This window comes from Tympanuchus pallidicinctus, unplaced genomic scaffold, assembly GCF_026119805.1.
Source record: "Tympanuchus pallidicinctus isolate F22 unplaced genomic scaffold, pur_lepc_1.0 scaffold3, whole genome shotgun sequence".
In the NCBI taxonomy this organism is placed as follows: Eukaryota; Metazoa; Chordata; class Aves; order Galliformes; family Phasianidae; genus Tympanuchus; species Tympanuchus pallidicinctus.
Window position 1 is genome coordinate 104,395,561 of NW_026294747.1, and position 18,953 is coordinate 104,414,513.

The 18,953-nt window shown below is 40.3% G+C and overlaps 1 protein-coding gene across 10 annotated transcripts in view; it reads left to right on the forward strand.

Annotated features, from left to right (window-relative positions):
* The window catches only part of ELMO1 (engulfment and cell motility 1), a 290,733-nt gene that overhangs the window by 265,715 nt on the left and 6,065 nt on the right, over positions 1 to 18,953 (forward strand). For 9 of the 10 annotated variants that reach the window (XM_052695784.1, XM_052695782.1, XM_052695783.1 and 6 more), the window contains 3 exons: positions 3,225 to 3,337; positions 10,533 to 10,640; positions 13,661 to 13,743. In XM_052695784.1, the coding sequence (XP_052551744.1) occupies positions 3,225 to 3,337; positions 10,533 to 10,640; positions 13,661 to 13,743 (304 nt within the window). The other variant, XM_052695789.1, reaches the window with a different exon arrangement.

Sequence of the window (18,953 nt, forward strand, 5' to 3'; positions counted from 1 at the left end):
TTGAAGCTGCCAGATCAAAGAAGTTTCAGTTAAGTTGGACTTGAGTGTAAGTTGGAAAGCGTTGCCTTAGATCCATGTAACTACAGCAACCTTGTTTTGTAAGTAATTGTTTCATCTGTAAGAGTGTTGTTGTATTGTGCACCAGAGTTTCTTCAGATGAGGGAAAATATGAAATTCTTTAGAACAGAATGCATGCAAGAGCTTGGGTTCATTACTGATCATCCAAACAGCCATTCCACAAGGCTGTAAAATGTTACTGGTTCATTTTGAATGGCTATGACAGAGGATGTGTTCTGAGTCCTGAGATCTTCTGGATGCATTAAATGAGCAGAGGTGGGGCAATACTGGATAAAATTGTGATGTCCATGTTGGAGGCTTGATGGTTAAGAGAGAGTTCATGTCAGTTACGGAGACATTGCTAGGCAATATCTGAGTAAAAATCAGCACGTACTGGGAAATAGAGGGAAGAAGGCAAGTGGATGCTTTTTGGCTTTTTATCTTGACAGATTTCTCTGCAGTGTTGAGGATTTGGTAATACCTACTTTGAATGCATGAAGTGATTAGGAGAGTACATAGCTACCCACCAGAAAGATAAAAGGACAAAACCCATGAAAGCAGTCCTGGGATTAGCCTTCCATTACATTTTAATGATTTAAATGACTACAGTATGCCCCATTCTGGAAGGAGAACAGCTGATAAGAAACAGTCTTAGTTATAAGCAGAAAAGGCAAAAGATAGGGGCAGGTAGAACTGGTGCTGAATTAAAGCTGGAATCATCTGTATAATTAAAAAAAAAAAAAAAAAAGTTCAGTAATGCTCAGATTTGCAGATAATCCACGTCTGCTATTTTAAAAATACGTAAAATCCAAGTCTGTTATTTTAAAAATATGTAACTGATGTCAGCAGCCTATAGTGCTGAGCCCAGTGAGATCAGAAAATTAGCGCTCGTATATTACTCCGTAGTTCTATCAGCCCTTCTGTCATGTCAGCCCACTGACTTTTGTCATTCTTACATCACAGGAACACAGTAGGAAGCTAACAGCAATTTTTAAAGCTACTGTCTCCTTCAGCTTTCCTAGTTTGTTCTTGCTCTTCACAAGGCACAGACTGTTCAGCTGATGTCATCTAAAGGAGCATAAATAATTTTTCCAAAAATATATTTGCATTTACGATCTTCCTTCAACTCTTTGTTCCTCTGTGTGCTGAAGCACAGGGACTGTAAAACTAAGGAAGGTACTACCTCTGAGCTTCACAGTCCTGAAGGCAAATTATGCACATGTGTAGAGGGGCTCTGGCACATCAGCAAGGAGGCAGAAGGCTCCCCTGTCTCCTTTTCTCATCCGGAAAATCTTAGACACTGAGGTACCATAGAGGGGATTGCTTCTTCGTTTTTGAATTGCTTAAAAATCTTCCTCCACTTTGTAAAGGGAAGATGGGACTTCAGAAGACATAAGAGGAAATACTGAGAGTAACTAGTGAGGTACTAATGTGCTAGATGACCCATTAGTTTTGGGATTTTTTTTCCATACTGTCTTAGAAACCTAATGTTAGGCTGTCTTTAGCATGTCTTTAATGATGGTAATCTGTTTTCTAAATTAGACTACTGAAACATCACACAGATGTTTATATCAATTTTGAATGCTTGGAGTCAGTCCAGCTGTATGCATTCTATACCTTGGACTGTCAGTCATTGCCCTGAGGTTTGGCACTGCTTTTCTCTGCCCCTGTTCCCAGCTCTTACCTGAGGAGTGGGGAAGCTCATCAGCTCAGAAAGGGAAGGCATCTGTTCAGTCACAGAATTCTTCTAATCACAGAATGTAACCATTCAGCACATTCCTACCTCAGTTCCCAATAAGAAAACAACATCTGAAAATTATCCTGAAGGACTAATTGTATGTTCCTGAGAGGTGGCCTGTTTCTATAGTTACAATGCTTACTTGATTTTTGGCCAGCTAGATTTTCACAGCATGTAAATATGCATCAGGTACTCCAACCATTTTGTTAGTACCTGGGAGAATTAGGACATTTCTGTTTCAAAGCCTTCATCTCTCTAAAAGAATTTCCAGTGGTTTCAGTGGGGTGTTGGCACATCGAAGTTGCCAGAGCCACATGAATGTGGAAATCAGCAGACACTGAAGTCCCTAAGTGTTTAACAAGTGGACAGTTTTATTTTATCCATGGAATAGCACGGTTTTGTTTTCTTTTGACGATGATTACTGGAACATACTGCCACACAGAATGAGTTTTGGTGTTACCTAATGCATACAGCAATGTGGAATTATGGTTCTGACATGCTTCATATTTTATAAGCCATCTACACGTTTAGTTATTTTTTAAATCTTACTAAGCTTACTGTCAACTTAATGTTTCAACCTGTCTTTTATATATTCCTAATGAATCTTAGCGAGGATATAACTGATTACTTCAGACATCTCTGAGTCCATGTGATGATATATGAAATCAAATTTTAAATATTACATGCATACATTTTACACTTTGTTCTTGACACGTTGATTGCTTTTATCAAAGTAGAATGTAGAAAATGGGTTTTCTCAGGAGTATATAATAATGCTTCTAAATGCACTGCTGTTTTTTGCACTGCTGGGCAGAGGTAAAGTTTGATCCTTGAGCAGTCCCCATCATGGGTTACTTTTCCACCAAGTTCTGTCAGTAATGAATTAGTTGAATGGCATAAGCTCAATACCAGGAATACAGAGCTGGTCGTTGCTTTGCCTGATTAGCATTGTTCACTGTTTTTTGTTTGTTTGTTTTATTTATTCAAAGTGTGTTTTAGCCTTCTTGTGTTGTCCTAAATAATAATGCTAGTAAAGTACACTAGCAGAGCATCATACAAGAAGAGGTGAGAGACCCTCAAATAAGCTTCACTGTGTTCCTGTGATGAAAGAGCATTATTTGCTGCAGAGAAAGCTTGTCAGTGCATTATAGCAAGTGTTATTTTTAGCTGTGTAAGCTAAGAAACAAGTAAGTTCCCTGAGTCATACACTGATGCTATAGCAGGGAGATGTCTAGAACAGAGATAGCCTGACTCCCGTGCCCTTTTATAAGAAAACAGTCTTATTCTGAAGCAGGTTAAATTCTGATCTGGGCATGCTTCTGAGTTGTCTCCTTTTTGGACATGAACATCTTGTGAGACTCTTCGTTTCAGAGAGAAGAGAGTGGGTTTTGATTGAATTTCATAAGTGCTTTCTTCCTTCCTTCCCAAGGGAACTGAAAGAGAAGATTCAGCCTGAGATCTTAGAACTGATCAAGCAGCAGCGTCTCAATCGACTTGTGGAGGGCACCTGCTTTAGGAAGCTGAACAGTCGACGTCGGCAAGGTACAGCTCAGACTGCCTGGTCTGGCTTTTTATTGTCACTTTTGTCTAAAAGTTGAGATGAGTACTGCTCCTACTGGCAAGATCCTTGGTTTTATTGCTGTCCTGACTGACTGCTTTTACCAGGGGGCATCTGAAAGCATCTCCTAGTTACAATTGTAGGATTTACTGTTTCACTGGAACTGGTTTGGGCTTCATCTGGAATTCAAGTCCAGCATTTGATGAAAATCTCAAACAGCAGTCTTGCATCCTGAACTAAGTATTTTCATTTCTGCTTCGTGCCCAGACTTCTTGTTCTCTCTGAACCAAATCTCAGCCTATATTACTAATCAAACAGCAGATGTCCAAAATGTGTATACGAACTCATTTTGCACCCTTCCCTCTAGTTCTGCCTGTCCTTAGTTTTTGTTGTGTATTGCCATATACATTAAATATATTATAATGTTTAAATATGCTTTCAAAAACCACTTAGATCAGTAATTTGTGTACACTTAGATGAATAATGATTGACATGAGAAGATTATTTTCCCAATCCTATGAGTCATTGCTCAGTACTAGATTTACTGCTCATTTTAATACAGTCAAATCTTTATGGTTCTTTTTCCCCTCAGAGAGGAATACTTCTTCTCAAAATAATGTGAACATAATGTAAATTCAACAGATTAATGAGAGGTTGTATCAAAAAAACTCCCTTTAGAACCTCTACTTTGTGGGGATAAGGATTGCTGTTCTCTTCCCCACTGCAAATGCGATGCAAAATAGAAAGTTACTTACCGCGGAATATTTGCAACATTCAAATTAATTCTGGAAAACTGCTTTCCTCACAGAAGAAATAATCCCTGCAGTGCCTTAGTCCTAAGAAATAAGCAGGCAAATTTCCTTAATGTGCAGTGGTTATTTTGGAAATTTCTAAGCCTTTATCAAAGAGAGAAGTCGTAGAAAATTATGATGCAGCTTTATACCTTCTCTGTCAAGACTGCAAGCCTCTATGAAGCTCTTTGCACAGAGTTTAGTGAAAAAGCAGGAATATTCCACTGCAGCTTCTGTATAAATTTTGTAGGGAGGCATATTTCCCCATAGAAGCATCTTCATGAGGTAAAAGTACCTAAAGTAATGTGTAGTATTGTTCAGCTATCAGTAGCAAGGGGCTTTTTATTTTATTCCTTTCATACCCTTAATCCAAATGACTGAAATTCTAGGGAAGGAGCACAATCTTTGTAAATTGTACTTGTTTTAGCACATCTCCAAGTTGAAAATAGACTATTTTATTTTAAATTGTTGTCAGTCCATGATTCATAGGATCAAAAACATTGGAGTATATAAATTGGTTCAACTTATTTGAGTGGACTTGAAGTTAAAGGAAAATAAAATGAAAAAGAAGAAAATCAACTTGATCTTCTGGTCCACAGTTAAGAAGGCTGCTATGCATTATGCCTGGGAGTGAACTGTATGGGACATCAGATTAATTTATTTGATGTCATCTTTATTTCAGGGCTGAAAGGGTTCATGACTCTTTGGAAACAAAGAAAATGTGTAGTCATGCCTTGAAGAACTTGTGTATTTTCTCAGAAATATACAGTTGAGTTTTTTTGTCAGATACACGTGCCCATTTAGAAGGACATGATTCCAAGTGCCTTAGAGTTGTGCATGCTTTGTGCTCGACTTCCTGTATGCTATATTCTCTGAAGCAAAAGTGTAAGGTGTTACCTGGGAGGAAGAAGACGCAATAGCCATTACTGTACAGTCCAATGAACAAGCAATGAGTGTTAAAGATAAACGTGTTTGGCTTAGAACCCATTTAATTGTCCATTTTTACATATGTATGATGCTTGGCATTGTCTGAAAGAGCAAATAATAACAGGTGGTCAAATAAGTCAAACAAGCTATTCTGAAATCGACTTTTGTCCCTCCGTGTCTCTTGTACCTCAAGCAGAGCAAGCTGTCAGACCAGCCCTCGTGGTGTCAGGAGCTAAAATATGAGCAAAAGTGAACAGAAGGCCAGAGGTTTAGCAAGTGATGCTAAACATCAGGGTAGTCCAATTTTTGTATAATGTTCCTGAGTATTATGATAAAAAATGACACAAGCCACAAATTCCTGACTGTGTCTTCTCTTAGCTTTACCCTGGCTCCTCATCTCGTGTACCCAGCCAGCCCTTCAGTGTCTGTGCCCTGTGCTTGTGCAGCAGGAGCCCCAGCACCTGCACTTTGCTCCGGCTCTTGCCACGGAGTATGGCTGTACAGCATCCAGCTTGACAAAACACAAATGGGAAACACTGGAAGGCATCATGGTTTGCCCATTATGTAGCAAACTCCTTGTGTTCATGCTAAGATCAGGTAGTTGTTTTACTTCAGTATGTGTACCACTTCTTTTACCTTTCCTCTGATTCTTTTTTATACAGTAGTACTGTGTAGACTACTTATGTCTACAGATTATACAAGAGGAACCTGAACATGTCCTGCACAGGAGAAGCTGAAAGCATTAAATTGCCTATTTAAAAAATAATTAACTGGCATTATTCCATGATAAAGACTGCAGAGCGAACTTCCATTTAGGCTGTTGTTTGAACATGCGGTAGGACACACATGGTTAGTCACATTAAGTTGAAACAATTGACTTACAAAAAAGAAACAAGCAGGGAACTTACAGCCTCTTATGGCCTTTTGAGAAGAGATGAAAAGACTTTCATACATACTTGGCACTGGAAAAGCACAGTCCAACAGGTCATTCTTCGCGGGGAGTGAGGCTGAAGGTTAGGCAGTGTGGTGTATGTAGTCTGTGCCTTTTGCATTTCAGAGCAGGATTATCATTCAGCAGGGTTTCTCTGTAGTTGAAATTCAGAAATACCACTGTTGTCCCAGCAGGATCCTTGCCACTTTCAAAGAGTACACAGCCTTTGCCTTGCAATGTTTCACAGACAAACTGCAGCACTAACTAATTGATTAAGGCATTCTTAATCAATAGGAAATGAAATAGTGAAATCTAGTTTTCCCTTCTGGTCATTTTTCAGTGAATTTTTTTCAGCATTTTGTGAAGCTTTGCAAATTCCCACTTTGTTCTTTGACTCTGGACATAAGCTGACAGACTTTAGCCTTCTCCTTCCTGTGGTAATTCCTAAGAGAAAAAATGAAGACTAAAGCCTGCAAAGCTCTTTATAACCCCAAAAGTTATTTTTTTCCAGTAGAGCTAAGCAGCAGATAAAGGCATTTTATTGATGATAATAGACACTTCCGTGGCTGTCATCCAGCATATTTGTAGTGAATGTCGCTGGATGCACTCTTGGAAATAAATTCCCCTTTTAGCTTTATAAAGATTATAGAGAAATTGCATGTTATTGCAGTGGTTTTGCAGTTGAAGACAAGGTTTCTTTGACAGATTTTATTTGGAAGGGAAAACAAGCCTGGTGATACACACCATTATACTAAAAACACAAGGCAGCATATTTTTTAAGTAACCTGCAAAGAGAAAATGTAAAGCAAAAAAATCAAGCAAAGACCAGGTTTCCGTGTCATTAGGATAAGTTACTCCCAATTCTGAACGTGAACATTTTGTCTTTTTTTCTGCAAAAGGATCATGCTTCTACTTTGATCCATGCTCTGGAAGCCCATAAAAAATAATATCCTCTGAGAATGTGATTTGCTGAGAGCAAATGGTGAACCAAGCCTGCCTCCAGCATCGCCCCAAGCTAATTAGCGGCCAGTCATTTTCAAGGCTTGCTGGTTTTTGTCTAATCAGTTAAGACCAGTTAGAGTGACAGCTGTCAATGTGGTGAATATCTGAAAGAAACACAGCACAGCGAAAGAGAGAGGCTGAGTCCACACAGGTATTTAAAATCTACATGCAAATATGTGTTCTTTCCCTGACGTCAAAACAGGTTCCTTTCACTAAATCCATGAACAGCCTTCATCTGGGAAAAAAAAAAAAAAAAAAAAAGCTTGTTTTTTTAGTAATTTGGACCATATTCTGGAGAAAATGTATACTCTCAGACATTTTCCCATTAACATCTGAGCTATTTCCTCCAGTCTCCAGCACAGAGCACTTCTGCACTAATCGCAGCAATTCTTCACGTGGGGTAGCATTGTGAAGGGCATGTGAATCACTGGCTATTCATGCATTTGGAAACACTGTATGAATGGTCAAGCACTCTGTAGCCCATCAGCACAATGTTCTGTGCTCTACTATTTGGTCACAGTTTTGAATATTATTCTTCCAGCCAAATCTGTGGTTGGTTTTGCTATTAGGGTTTTTTTCTTTAACGTTGCCTGTAATCTTCAGCAATGTGCCATGATGTATTTAACCCACTGACAGCTCTAGCAATTGTTTGAAAATCAAAAAAAAATAAAAATAAAATCAAGAACTAATTAAAAAGAGTAGCAGAAAGAATAATTGCTTCCCAAAAAGAATCCCTAGCATTTAAATTTGGTGGTGTCAAAGGTCAGCTGCTAGACAGAAAACTCGGTGACAAGTTTAAATAATAGTGCCTGAACGCTGTGATGGAATCACAGGCTTTCCTTCAGGTGTAATAACACCTGGCACAAAGAAAGGCTTGTATCTCACAGAAGTGACTTAGGCTTGAGGACAACTCTATGAGAATGCACCTATGTAAATCTGATTCTGCTCTGAACAAAATGCCCTTCACTCTTTCCTGAGCTGGCAGCTGCCCGGGCTCCAGATACACCCAAGCACAGATCTGCCCACTGAAGGGGTCTGCCCTGTCTTCAAAGCCTCTCATGGCACTTCAACTCCACAGACTCGTGTTTAAGGGTTCTCTGGGTTTTGATAGGTAGTTTTCTGTTGTTTTATAAGCATTGCTTTCTGATGATAGTAAAGAGAACAGGGTTGTCTTTTTTCTTTTGCTTATTTTTTTCAATTTCATCTGTTTAGAGCTGAACGTAAATGCTCACCACTTCCCACATTGTGTTGTGTAATTAAGGCTACTTCACCCTCCTTGTCAGTGGGAGCAATTTCATAGAGTATTTATTTTGACTGCAGCGCTGCTTTATATGCACTGCATCCAGTGAAACTGTGTTCAGTACCTGCACTATGGTAGAACAACATTCATCCCATTCAAAGCTGTTCCCCTTGTGCACTATCTACACAGGATATTGTCTGGTAAACTAGAGGTAAAAAGAAGCCCAGATAGCCAAGGCTAAGTGGCTGCAGAGGCTTCGTGGTGCAGATCTCTGCTGCCGATGTGCCCATCACCCAGCACAGCCTGGCTGCAGCTGAGGGAGCCTTGTTAGTTCCACGTATAGATTTCATTTAAGGGTTTTCCCCTTGATGACCTATCTGTGGTACAATGGCAGTTATTAGGGAACCACAGGAGAATCGCAGTGGACATGCTTCCAGCTGCAGTCTACGGCTATTAGGTCTTTAATTCACCTTGGGTTATGGGGACTTGCTGGAAAAGGCTCCATCTGCCTCCAGATATTAGATAGGTAGGGTTTCTTCAGATAAAACCACCCCTTCCTAAAAACGAAGTAGAGAAATTTTCACTGTTTTTCCCCTTTTTTTATTGGAGCAAGGGACTGCAGTGGGAACAAGGTTACTTGAATGCTCTCACTCATAGGAGGTTAAGGAAAGAACCTTTTCAAACCCTCAGTAAAAACAGCAGCCCTGTTTGTGCTAAGCTGAAAGGAGTTCCTGGCATATATATTTATTTTTCAGCTGCAACATCTTGGCTGAGTTACTGACAAAGGAGTGAGACTGTGTTGGTTTTTATTAGCACAAAAATGGTAGTTGTGATCTTGGTGTCTGGTAAGGTGTATTCTTTTGAATTCTTTTGAGACTGAAGTGAAAGGTGGGCAGAAGAACCATCTCTACACAGCAGGGTCTTTTCTTTGGGTAGACAAGGGGCAAGTTGCTCTACCATCAGGTCCAACAGGATGTATTTTTTAAAGCTTCAGGTTGTGAAGTGTTTCTGGTAGAGTTCCTTGTGAAAGGTCTGAATCTATAAAACTTTCACGTGCATCCTTCAGAGATGCACAAACTGCTGCAATGAATTGGCTTTGTGTGTGTTCTTCAGGAGAGTCTGCTGAGTGAGGGCTCCTGCTCTCTCATTCCATAAGCTTTGTAAGTGGATTTTCCTCTTGACTCTGTAGTGTAATATTATATGTTCTGCTTACAGTCCTAGGATGCTTATATTTCAGCATCTCTTTCTTTGTATCACAATATCTCTTCATCGAGGGCTCTCCTACCCCTGAACTTTTTGGTCTTCTTTATGCTTATGAAGCAAATAATCAAAATCAGGAAATTATTTGAAATGAGTGGTTTATTTTCCCCAAACATTTTTACCCACCATGACAAATAAATTTAAAGAAACACGTGGAAGCCCTCTTTTGCCATTCAAAACTGAATTGGCTTTCTCTGCCTCACATTGCACTGCATTTAAAATCACTGGCCAAGAGACTTTAGGGGTCCTTTCAAAAACTTTGGGTCCATTTAGCCATCACTCTCCTAAAGGAGCCAAGGAGTCCTTTCTTTGCTAACACCCACATGAGTACATGCAGGCTGGCTCTAGTGACTGCCCAGCTCCCCCAGCCTTTTATCCCAGCTGGATGTAGATCTAATAAATAATTTTAAGAGAAGTTATATCCTGAGAAGCCAGAGACATAAAATATATATGTCCTAGCAAAGAGGAGTGTGATATGTGTACTTCTGTGGGCACACCAACCGCTAAGTCATCTACAAGACAAGGGAGTTAATGTTTGTTTTTTGAATCTTTCCATGCTTGTTGTTCCCAGTCTCTCTATAAATCCAGTCTTCCAGTGTGTGAAAAGCTGCGAGTCAAAATCTTCATGTTATGGGATATTTCAAATATATCAAGCTTAGGGTGTCCAAATTTGGCTTAACTTTCACGAAACGTGCAAAACATGAAGCTTTTGTGTGTATATTAAAGTTAGCCACTCAATGCAGTGTTACTTAGTCTTTTGTCCATGAGCGTATGCAATACCGTGTAAAAACAAGTGAGTTGGTTCTTGCTAATGTTTATCTTAGGAACCAGTGGCTAAATCAAGACAGAAATGGTAAATGCCAATTTTGTTCAGCCAAGTGAAATTACTGAGCAAAGTCCCTGCCCTGCTTTTCTACACCCCCAAACATTTCTTCTAAGAACAAAAGGACAGTTCTTCCCTTAGTGCCTCACTGATGATGCAGGTGAAAACATGTCACTGACCTTGTTTAATGCATTTATTTTGACAGACAAATTTTGGTATTGCCGACTTTCACCTAATCACAAGGTCTTGCACTACGGAGACTTGGAAGAAAGTCCCCAGGGAGAAGTACCCCATGATTCCTTGCAGGATAAATGTAAGTTATGCACAAGGATTGTGCTGCTTTTGCTTCTTTCGAGCTTGTTCCTCCTTATAACATGTGGTGTTTTTTTCCTAATACAGGACATTATCAGCAGCTCTTTTATGGAGACAGAGAGCAGAGAACATTTCCTCATGTCTTCAAATACTGCTGTCCTAGTTTTGGCAAGCGTATATGAGGACTGAGCTCAGCTCTGCAATGAGCTTGTAATTTCATTCAATTTGGAAATGTCGTGCATTTCATGGAGAGGAGCACAGTTTATTTTCATTCCTCGTCTAACTGCAGATGTCACATTAAAATAGTTTGGCATATTCAGAAGCGCATCCTGTCCATGGAGACAGCTGTTTCTTCTGTTGCAAACAATCTAGTGACTGGCTGAAAAATTAGAGGTCTTTTTGGAGGAAAACGAGGTCTTTTTCATTATCATAGCCAGTGGGTTTAAAGACAACACCTTGCTTTGAACAATGCTAAAAAGACTCCACATTACTTTGTTGGGAGCGGACGTGCCTCTGTGACAGCCTCTACCAGTAGATTTCTTGGGATATTTTGTAGGGACTGAAGTCATTTTGGAGCCCTTCAGAAAATCACGCTCTCTCGAAAATTTATCCTTAGTCCTTCCCCATAACTTGTAGAGGTTTAACCTGGAGTTCTGGGAAGGTATTTTTGAAGTCTGAGACAATGACTGGTATAGTTCCTTCACCAGAAAATGATAACAACAAAAAAAACATATCGAATAAGCAATCATTGCTTTTTATTCATGTCTGAACTGCCATAAGTAATAAATGCCATTCCTGTCATCATCAAATCAGACCAGCTTGTACAAAAATTCAGGTTGGTAGTTCCATTTCTATTGTGGAAGAACAAAAAGAATAATTTTTGTACATGATAGAAGTTTCTTCAGCCTGAAAATTGAGAAAGAAGAAAATCAGTGATTTAAACTTTTCTTTGTATTGGTAAAACAAAGACTTATTTCTCTTTTCTGATCCCCAACCTATCTGCAGGCTGTACCTTTTAAAAATTTTAAGTGCTCCCAAACTCAGGCTGTGAGAGAAAGAAGAACCTGTCTGATGTTGAAGCCCTGTCATTTCATAGTCACATTCACTTCTTTTCAATACCTTCAGAATGCCTCAGGCTCTCACTGCAGTCTTGGCAGAATGTAGGACAGGGTCTCATATTGCTACATTGGCACTGCAAGATGCTATTTTACTGGGCAAGGCTTGGAGAAATAGCTCTTGAAAGTTACAGTAGTGTCAGAATGACAGAAAAAGAGTGAAGGTCACACTTGAATTGCAGGCGCAGTTATTGGACCAGCAGTTCTCAGATTTGTTTGCTTTGAGCATATTTCCACAGTGAAAACCCCAACCCTGACTACAGGCTTCACTTTACATTTGTGTTTCCTGCAGGCTCTTGAGCCTCTATGGGAATGCCATTATCATGTTGGGACAGCAGATTTACAGACTGTGAAGAATGTAAGATTTATCATTGTGCCTCCCTGCTAGAGTTTGATAAAAGAGAGTTGGGAATATTACAAGATGTAAGATTATAAAGCATCGTTATCATTCCAAGCATGTCGAGCCAAACTGGATTGAGAATTTGGCAGAACACCTTCCAAAAATACCCAGGTGTCCTTTGGATACACTTGTATTGAATTTTGGATTGTTAAGGTCTGAATATGATGTTTAAGATTGTCCTTCACGTACAGAATGCAATGGCTTGCATCTCTGAGGAAGGATATGCCTGTAGACCTTCTCATTCTTCTCACTTTTCCTGATCATTTTTGGTTGTTAGGATTTGTGAACAGATCAACAGATGAAAGAAAATAGGTGGATGAGAAGCTGGAGGGCTGAGACAAATAACTGTTTTGTGTACTCCTTGCCAAGCTTGAATATCTTGTGTCTATTTCCAAAAATAAATGTTTTTTACTTAGAATTTTTCACTTCTGTGGGTGTCATCTCTCTCTTCAGGCTGGCAGGGTTAAACAAACTGCAGATTCCAGCTGGGACAGAAAGCAGCTGTCCTCTTTTTCAGGGCTTTATTTGTTGTGAGCGTGGCACATCTGTGCTCACACCCTTCAGCATTTTGTAGTCAGCTTCTGATACCACTTCAAGCCTTCCAGGTTTTAATGCTATCATGCTGTCCTATATATATGATGCTTTTCAGAGTCGCAGTGGTAATGGATAATTTATAGATTGTAGAAACTTTCTGTCGCTCACTGTCCATACTGTATTGTGGAGTGTATAGATTCTCCATAATGTAATCATGATTGGAAAATTGAATTCCACTTGAAGCTCAGGGAAATGTATGTTTTAGTGACCTCACTAGATTTACTCTGTGAATGTGTGTGGGTGACAGCAGCTTCCAAAACTTTTTCCTACCTTTTTTTTTTTTTAAATGGTTTCTGATCATTTTTCTTTTTAAAGCAATTGGAATGGGTTATTTTAAGCCTCGGGAGGTCCTCATTCCTGTGAATACTTGAAGCAACTAAAATGCTGATGGCAGTTAGGTAAAGAAATACTTATTTGTAAAATGCATGTAGGCATTAACAGAAGGGCAGCAGCATCGACAGAGATCAGGGGTCCAATTCACTCAGCATCCTCTGTTTAGCATGGACTTCACCCAGAGGCCCTGGAAGGAGTAACAGGACAGGCAGGCATATTACATTAATAAGAGAGAAATCAGTATATGTTGTTAAGACATACAAATACACACAAAGCCTGTCCAGATGCAGATGCACATGTATATGAAATGCTCTTTCCCAGGGTAGCCTCAACAGGCAAGGAAAGACTCAGCTTTTTATCCACAGTCTGAAATCTTGTCAAGAATTGTTATTGCTTCTTCTAGTTGTTTTGTTACAGTTTTCTTTCTTACAACAGGCTGGAAATGGCAAGGGGTAACAATTTTAACACATTAGTCTTGGCTTTTTTTAGACTCTGTAGCTTCTACACATCTTGGTTTTAACTCATTTTCTGGTTTTGTTTGTTTTTGTTGTTGCTTCTCGGATTTTTGCTTTAATGCAGTGCCAGTGGCAGATATAAAAGCTGTCGTGACTGGGAAAGACTGCCCTCACATGAAGGAGAAAGGAGCTCTTAAACAAAACAAGGTATGGCTCTCAAATTCATATGCATGCACACCCTGAGAAAAGCAAGTCTGGTCAACCCAACCTTCCCTGAAGCAATAGACATTTTCCATTCTAACCTGACACCTTTCTGTGTACGCACACATGCTTTGTTTTCAGCTCAGACCATTTGAGTTGAATAGTTAGGACAACCCACTGTCCTTTATTCAGATTTCCTGACAGATATTCATTGCCATATGCCCAGAGCACATTAGGATAGTCTTTAGTAGTGATGTCTTCCAAAGCAAAGCAGTTTTGACTGCTGCTGCAAAGCTCGGCAGCAATGGCTTTTGGTACCTATTCTTCTAATGTCTCTGATAAATTACTGGGTTTGTTCCAGCTGTATTCTCTGATGAGTTCACATTCATTGAACACCAGCACGTGCCAAAATTGCAATTAATGTCCAGCTAGTGATAACTTGAGGTCCAATCAGGTAGAAAAATAACTGCCAACAAAAGGGTGTAAGGTAGATGCTAGGCAATTAATGAGGTGTATCAGGATGTATTCAGCAGTGCATTTGGAAAAAAAATGGGAGACAATGGTCAGCCTGAATTAGATTTATGCTACTCTATCAGAATTTCAAATTGAGCTGGAGCTAAGACTCCAGTTGTTCAGTGCCAGAGAGTTGCAGTTTATGTTAGTAAGCATTGCCACCACAGTAAGAAGAAATTGAGTTACTAGCAAACTCTGACACCCTTGGAGGAGAAGATCTTCATCCATATTGTATTACACATATTCATGAAGTCTCAATCAGATTTAACTGTCTGACTTGACAAGAAGGAATCAGATCCCAGTGATGTTCAGTCTGACCCAGAACCACATCATGAGCTCTGGAAGCTGGGTCCAAATTTCAAGCACCTGCAGGAGAGGATGCTTGGAACCAACAAGAGATTTTTATGGACAGAACTGTAAAGTTAAGACTCCCTTCTTCAACACCTTAAGGAAATGCATACATTCAGTGTTCAAATAAATACTGGGGAAAAGTTGAGAGGAAAGCTGTAGAAAATGAAAAGGCACTGTCAAAACCGTGTCACACGGTCATTGCAGCTTCACTACTGACTTTTCTTACCTTAACTGTTGATGGAGATAGATAGATACGCAGAGCATCTCAATTATTCTGTGTTTCTCACAAATGCAAAGTGGTTTATTAGGATACTGTCATCTCTTTTTAGGATTGAGTTTACATGGTGGGAAATGAAAAAAGTCAATCCATATGAGAAAAAAAATCCCAAGATTATCTTTCCTTGTTGATTTTCTGAATCAGAGCAAAAACACACACATACACAATAGATTGCATAGAACTCCTACCTCAATTTACAGCTGAACCATCAAGAGTATTTGGCTGGGACATTTCTATGATGCATATAAAGTATTTTTAGTGTTTCCTTGTCTTAGCTCTCATACATCCTCACAAAAAGGAAAGGTAGGAGCAATGAAAGCAGTAGGCGGCAGTGATGGAAATTTGTCATCTTTATAGAGCAGAAATGTCTCAATAGTATTTAATGCTAAATAGCAGTGCTGCAGATCAGTTTGTCCTCAGCCTTCAGCGTTGCTCCATTTCCTCAGTAAAATTGCTTTGGATTAGTGTAAAACTGTCTGAGGATGTGAAGATCAGGAGACGATAGCACAGCTCCATCCACAGCTGGAGCATTCAATTTCTGATCCAAGCAACAATGATTATTATGGGTGTTTTTTTTTTTTACTATTTCTGATTGTTTTGTTTTATTTTGTTTTGCTTGGTTGTTTTCTGTTTTATTTTGGTTTATTTTCCTTTGGGATTCACAGTGTTTGGGAATTTATTCATCTTCCCAAACAAAACTGCAGAATATTGCAACAATTTAATATTGCAGCATCATAGGAATAACACATCGTTTACTGAGTACCAAACAATTGACAGTGAGATGAAGAGGAAAAAGCCAAGCATAGAATGCAGTTTGTCTGAGTTCAGGGTATTAAATCTTTTACTTCCTGAATTTTCACAATTGGTGATATATATATTTTTTAAGAGGACTTTTCAACCAGTGCATTCTTTTTGTGTGTAGTGTGTCTGTGCATGGATGTATATACGTATAAGGTGAATGTATGTGTACATATCAACCACTATAAAGTTTATTCATTGCCTGAAAGGAAAATTGAACGTCGGCACGCCACTGCTGTGAGCATAGTTGGAATTGGCAGAATGTCCATAGCAAAGGCTTCAGCATCTCATAATTTGCAGGCACATGGCTGTTATTCTTCCAGTGGGGCCATTTAGAAATAAATAAGAGATAAACTGAGTTGGAATTTGCATGCTCATGAAGCTGGAACTACTTGATAGGACCATTGTTATTCATCTTACTTGTGTTTTTAAATTGTAGTTAAAAGTCCTCTTTCCGAACTGTTGAGTAATATTAATTAATTTCAAGGAAATTAAATGTTCTACATTTTGCAGCATTCAAAGCAAAGCGTAAGAGAATAATTTGGATAAAATATTGCTGTGTATTTGTTATTCTATCAGCCTGTGTTTGCTGATGCAGTAGTCTTCAGGCTTCGTGCCCGTTTAGTCTGCAGAAATAATTCTGCTCACTTCCCTGAACTCCTGCAGCTTCCCTTTTACTTCACGTTGGTGAAAAAGTACCCTGTCACAGCATACACATATAGCTCTCTCAGGAGGAACTCCTGGGTCTGCAAGTAACCTTTATTCAGTTTACTCAGCCTTTGCAAAGACACCAGCTTTGGTGATAGAGTAGAGAGAGGTCATTCCAGCTGCATGGGATCACTCAACCACAGACCCTTTAAAATTCTGTTTATCTAAATATCATTTCTCCAGTTGGCCCAGGTAGCAGGAGAGAGAGGAAAGTTTTTCCCCTTACAAGCAGGTAGGGAACAGCAAGTGTCTGAAACGTGCAGGAGGGCGAGGAGTTAGGAGTGCTAAGGTACTGAGTTCTGCAGGTTGAAGTGAGGGAGAAATAAAGCAAAACAAGGAATGAACAGATTTGAAGGAATGAGAGGGAGTTAAAATCAGAGAGCAAGAGGAAGTGGTGGAAAAGGCTGGAGTAGAAAATGCCTTTGAAAAGAGTTGAAAAGTAGAACAGAAGATAGCAGAGAAAATCACAGATGGCTAGTGGAGACTACTGGTCCTCCTCCAGGAATTGCTGCATCCTCAAAATCACCTGTCCTTGGTAGGAGCAGACCAAAGCCAGGTGGGTGTCTGACAAGTCAGACAGACCAACTACTGAGACCTCCATCAGTATGGAAGACCAGATGGCAACTCCAGCCTTAGGCTTCCACTCCTCTTGACTGTTTGCTGTGCATGAGATGGCAGAGATGCTGGAGCCTGGGAGCTGTAATTCCCGAGCTGTTGGTCTCTGGGGCAGCGAACAAAGAAGCCGAACTAAATCCAGGGCTGCCAAGCTTCTACTTTGCACATAAAAGGAAGCTTGGTGCCTTAAATCTAGTTCTTCTGTCTATCTGCTTAGGAGTGTCTAAATCTGTGGCTTGCTTTCGTGTTCCTCTCAGACAGGGCTTTTCTCTCCTTTTCCTTTTTTTGGGGATGAACAAAATCTTCGATCTCTTGAAATTCTCCGAAGGACAAACGATGAGAAACCAGGCCAATAGAATTGCTGTTGACTTTCATGAACATCATAGGACAGCTCTTTTGTCACTGATATCTTTCATTTTCACAAGCTCAGCTGCATGACTTGGCATGTTCTGATGTCAGTAATTTATGACGCTGTCAGGAGATAATGCCAGCTTTGTGTGGGCAGCAGTAAATTTGTTTCTTTAATGAGGGATGTCACTCTTAATAAGGTGTGGCTTAGAGACATACCTAGCACACACAGAAAGGCTATGTGAGCCATGAGCAATTTGTTTGCTTAGCGTACCAACAGTAGGAGTAGCTGCAGCTTTCTTGGAGATTTAGCACAGACTTGTCTCCTGTGGCTTGGCAATACTGCAAATTGGACCTAATAACTATACTCAGGGAAATCAGCAGCATTTCCCATGAGATCCTGATCTCTGATCAGCCAACATTATCCGTAATGATTACAAGTTTCTATGGTTCAGACTCTGCTCTTAAACACACAGACTCAAAAATAAAGTAACCCTTACTGAGATCCAAGGATCTGTGCGTGTGTTGGACCAGGAGATGAAGGTGGGAGTCTAGACCAACACACATGCTGCAGTCCCCGCAGTCAATTCCAAATTTAAAACTGAGTGTAGCAAATTTAAGAAGCAGTGCTGTTATTGCTGCTGGCAGCATAGGGCCTGTTGTCAGCTGAGAATCAGCTGGCGATCACAGAATCACAGAATGGCCAGGGTTGGAAGGGACCTCAAGGATCATGAATCTCCAACCCCCTGCCACATGCAGGGCCACCAACCTCCCCATTTAATACCAGCCCAGGCTGCCCAGGGCCCCATCCAGCCTGGCCTTGAACACCTCCAGGGATGGGGCATCCACAGCCTCTCTGGGCAGCTGTTCCAGCACCTCACCACTCTCTCTTTGAAGAACTTCCCCCAGCATCCAACCTCAATCTCCGCTCCCTCAACTTAAAACCATTTCTCCTTGTCCTGCTGTTATCTACCCTTTCAAAGAGTTGATTCCCCTCCCCTCTGTAGGCTCCCTTTAGGCACTGAAAGGCTGCAGTGAGGTCACCCCGCAGCCTTCTTTTCTCCAGGCTGAACAAGCCCAGCTCCCTCAGCCTGTCTTCATAGGGGAGGTGCTCCAGTCCCCTGATCATCTTCATGGCTCTCCTCTGGACCCTCTCCAGCAGTTCCCTGTCTTTCTTGTACTGGGGGCTCCAAACCTGGACACAAATCACCTTTATGAGGTTCAGGAAGCCAAGAGGCAAAAAGAATGGGATGTATCATACAGATCTAAGTAGTTCTGAGTCAGCATTGTCCTGTTGTAGCCAGGTCTTTTTTTTCCCACAAAGCTATTATTTACATACCAGCTAGCTTACAGGTTGAGAAATGGTTGTAGCAGCGTTTATAGTGATGTGTGCAGTAAGCATGATAACATCCTTGTATGCTCACTGTTGGCTAGTGAAAGATCATTATTTATTCACATTGGCTGGGTTTCCCAGTAGGAGCCCAACTCCAGGTGCCTTGTAGGGAAGACTAGTGCTTAATGAATTCACTTTGTCATCTATGAAGTTACAGCTTCAACACTAAGGAGGAAAAAGTAGATGGTTTGTCCTCTCCCAAGATTCATCTGG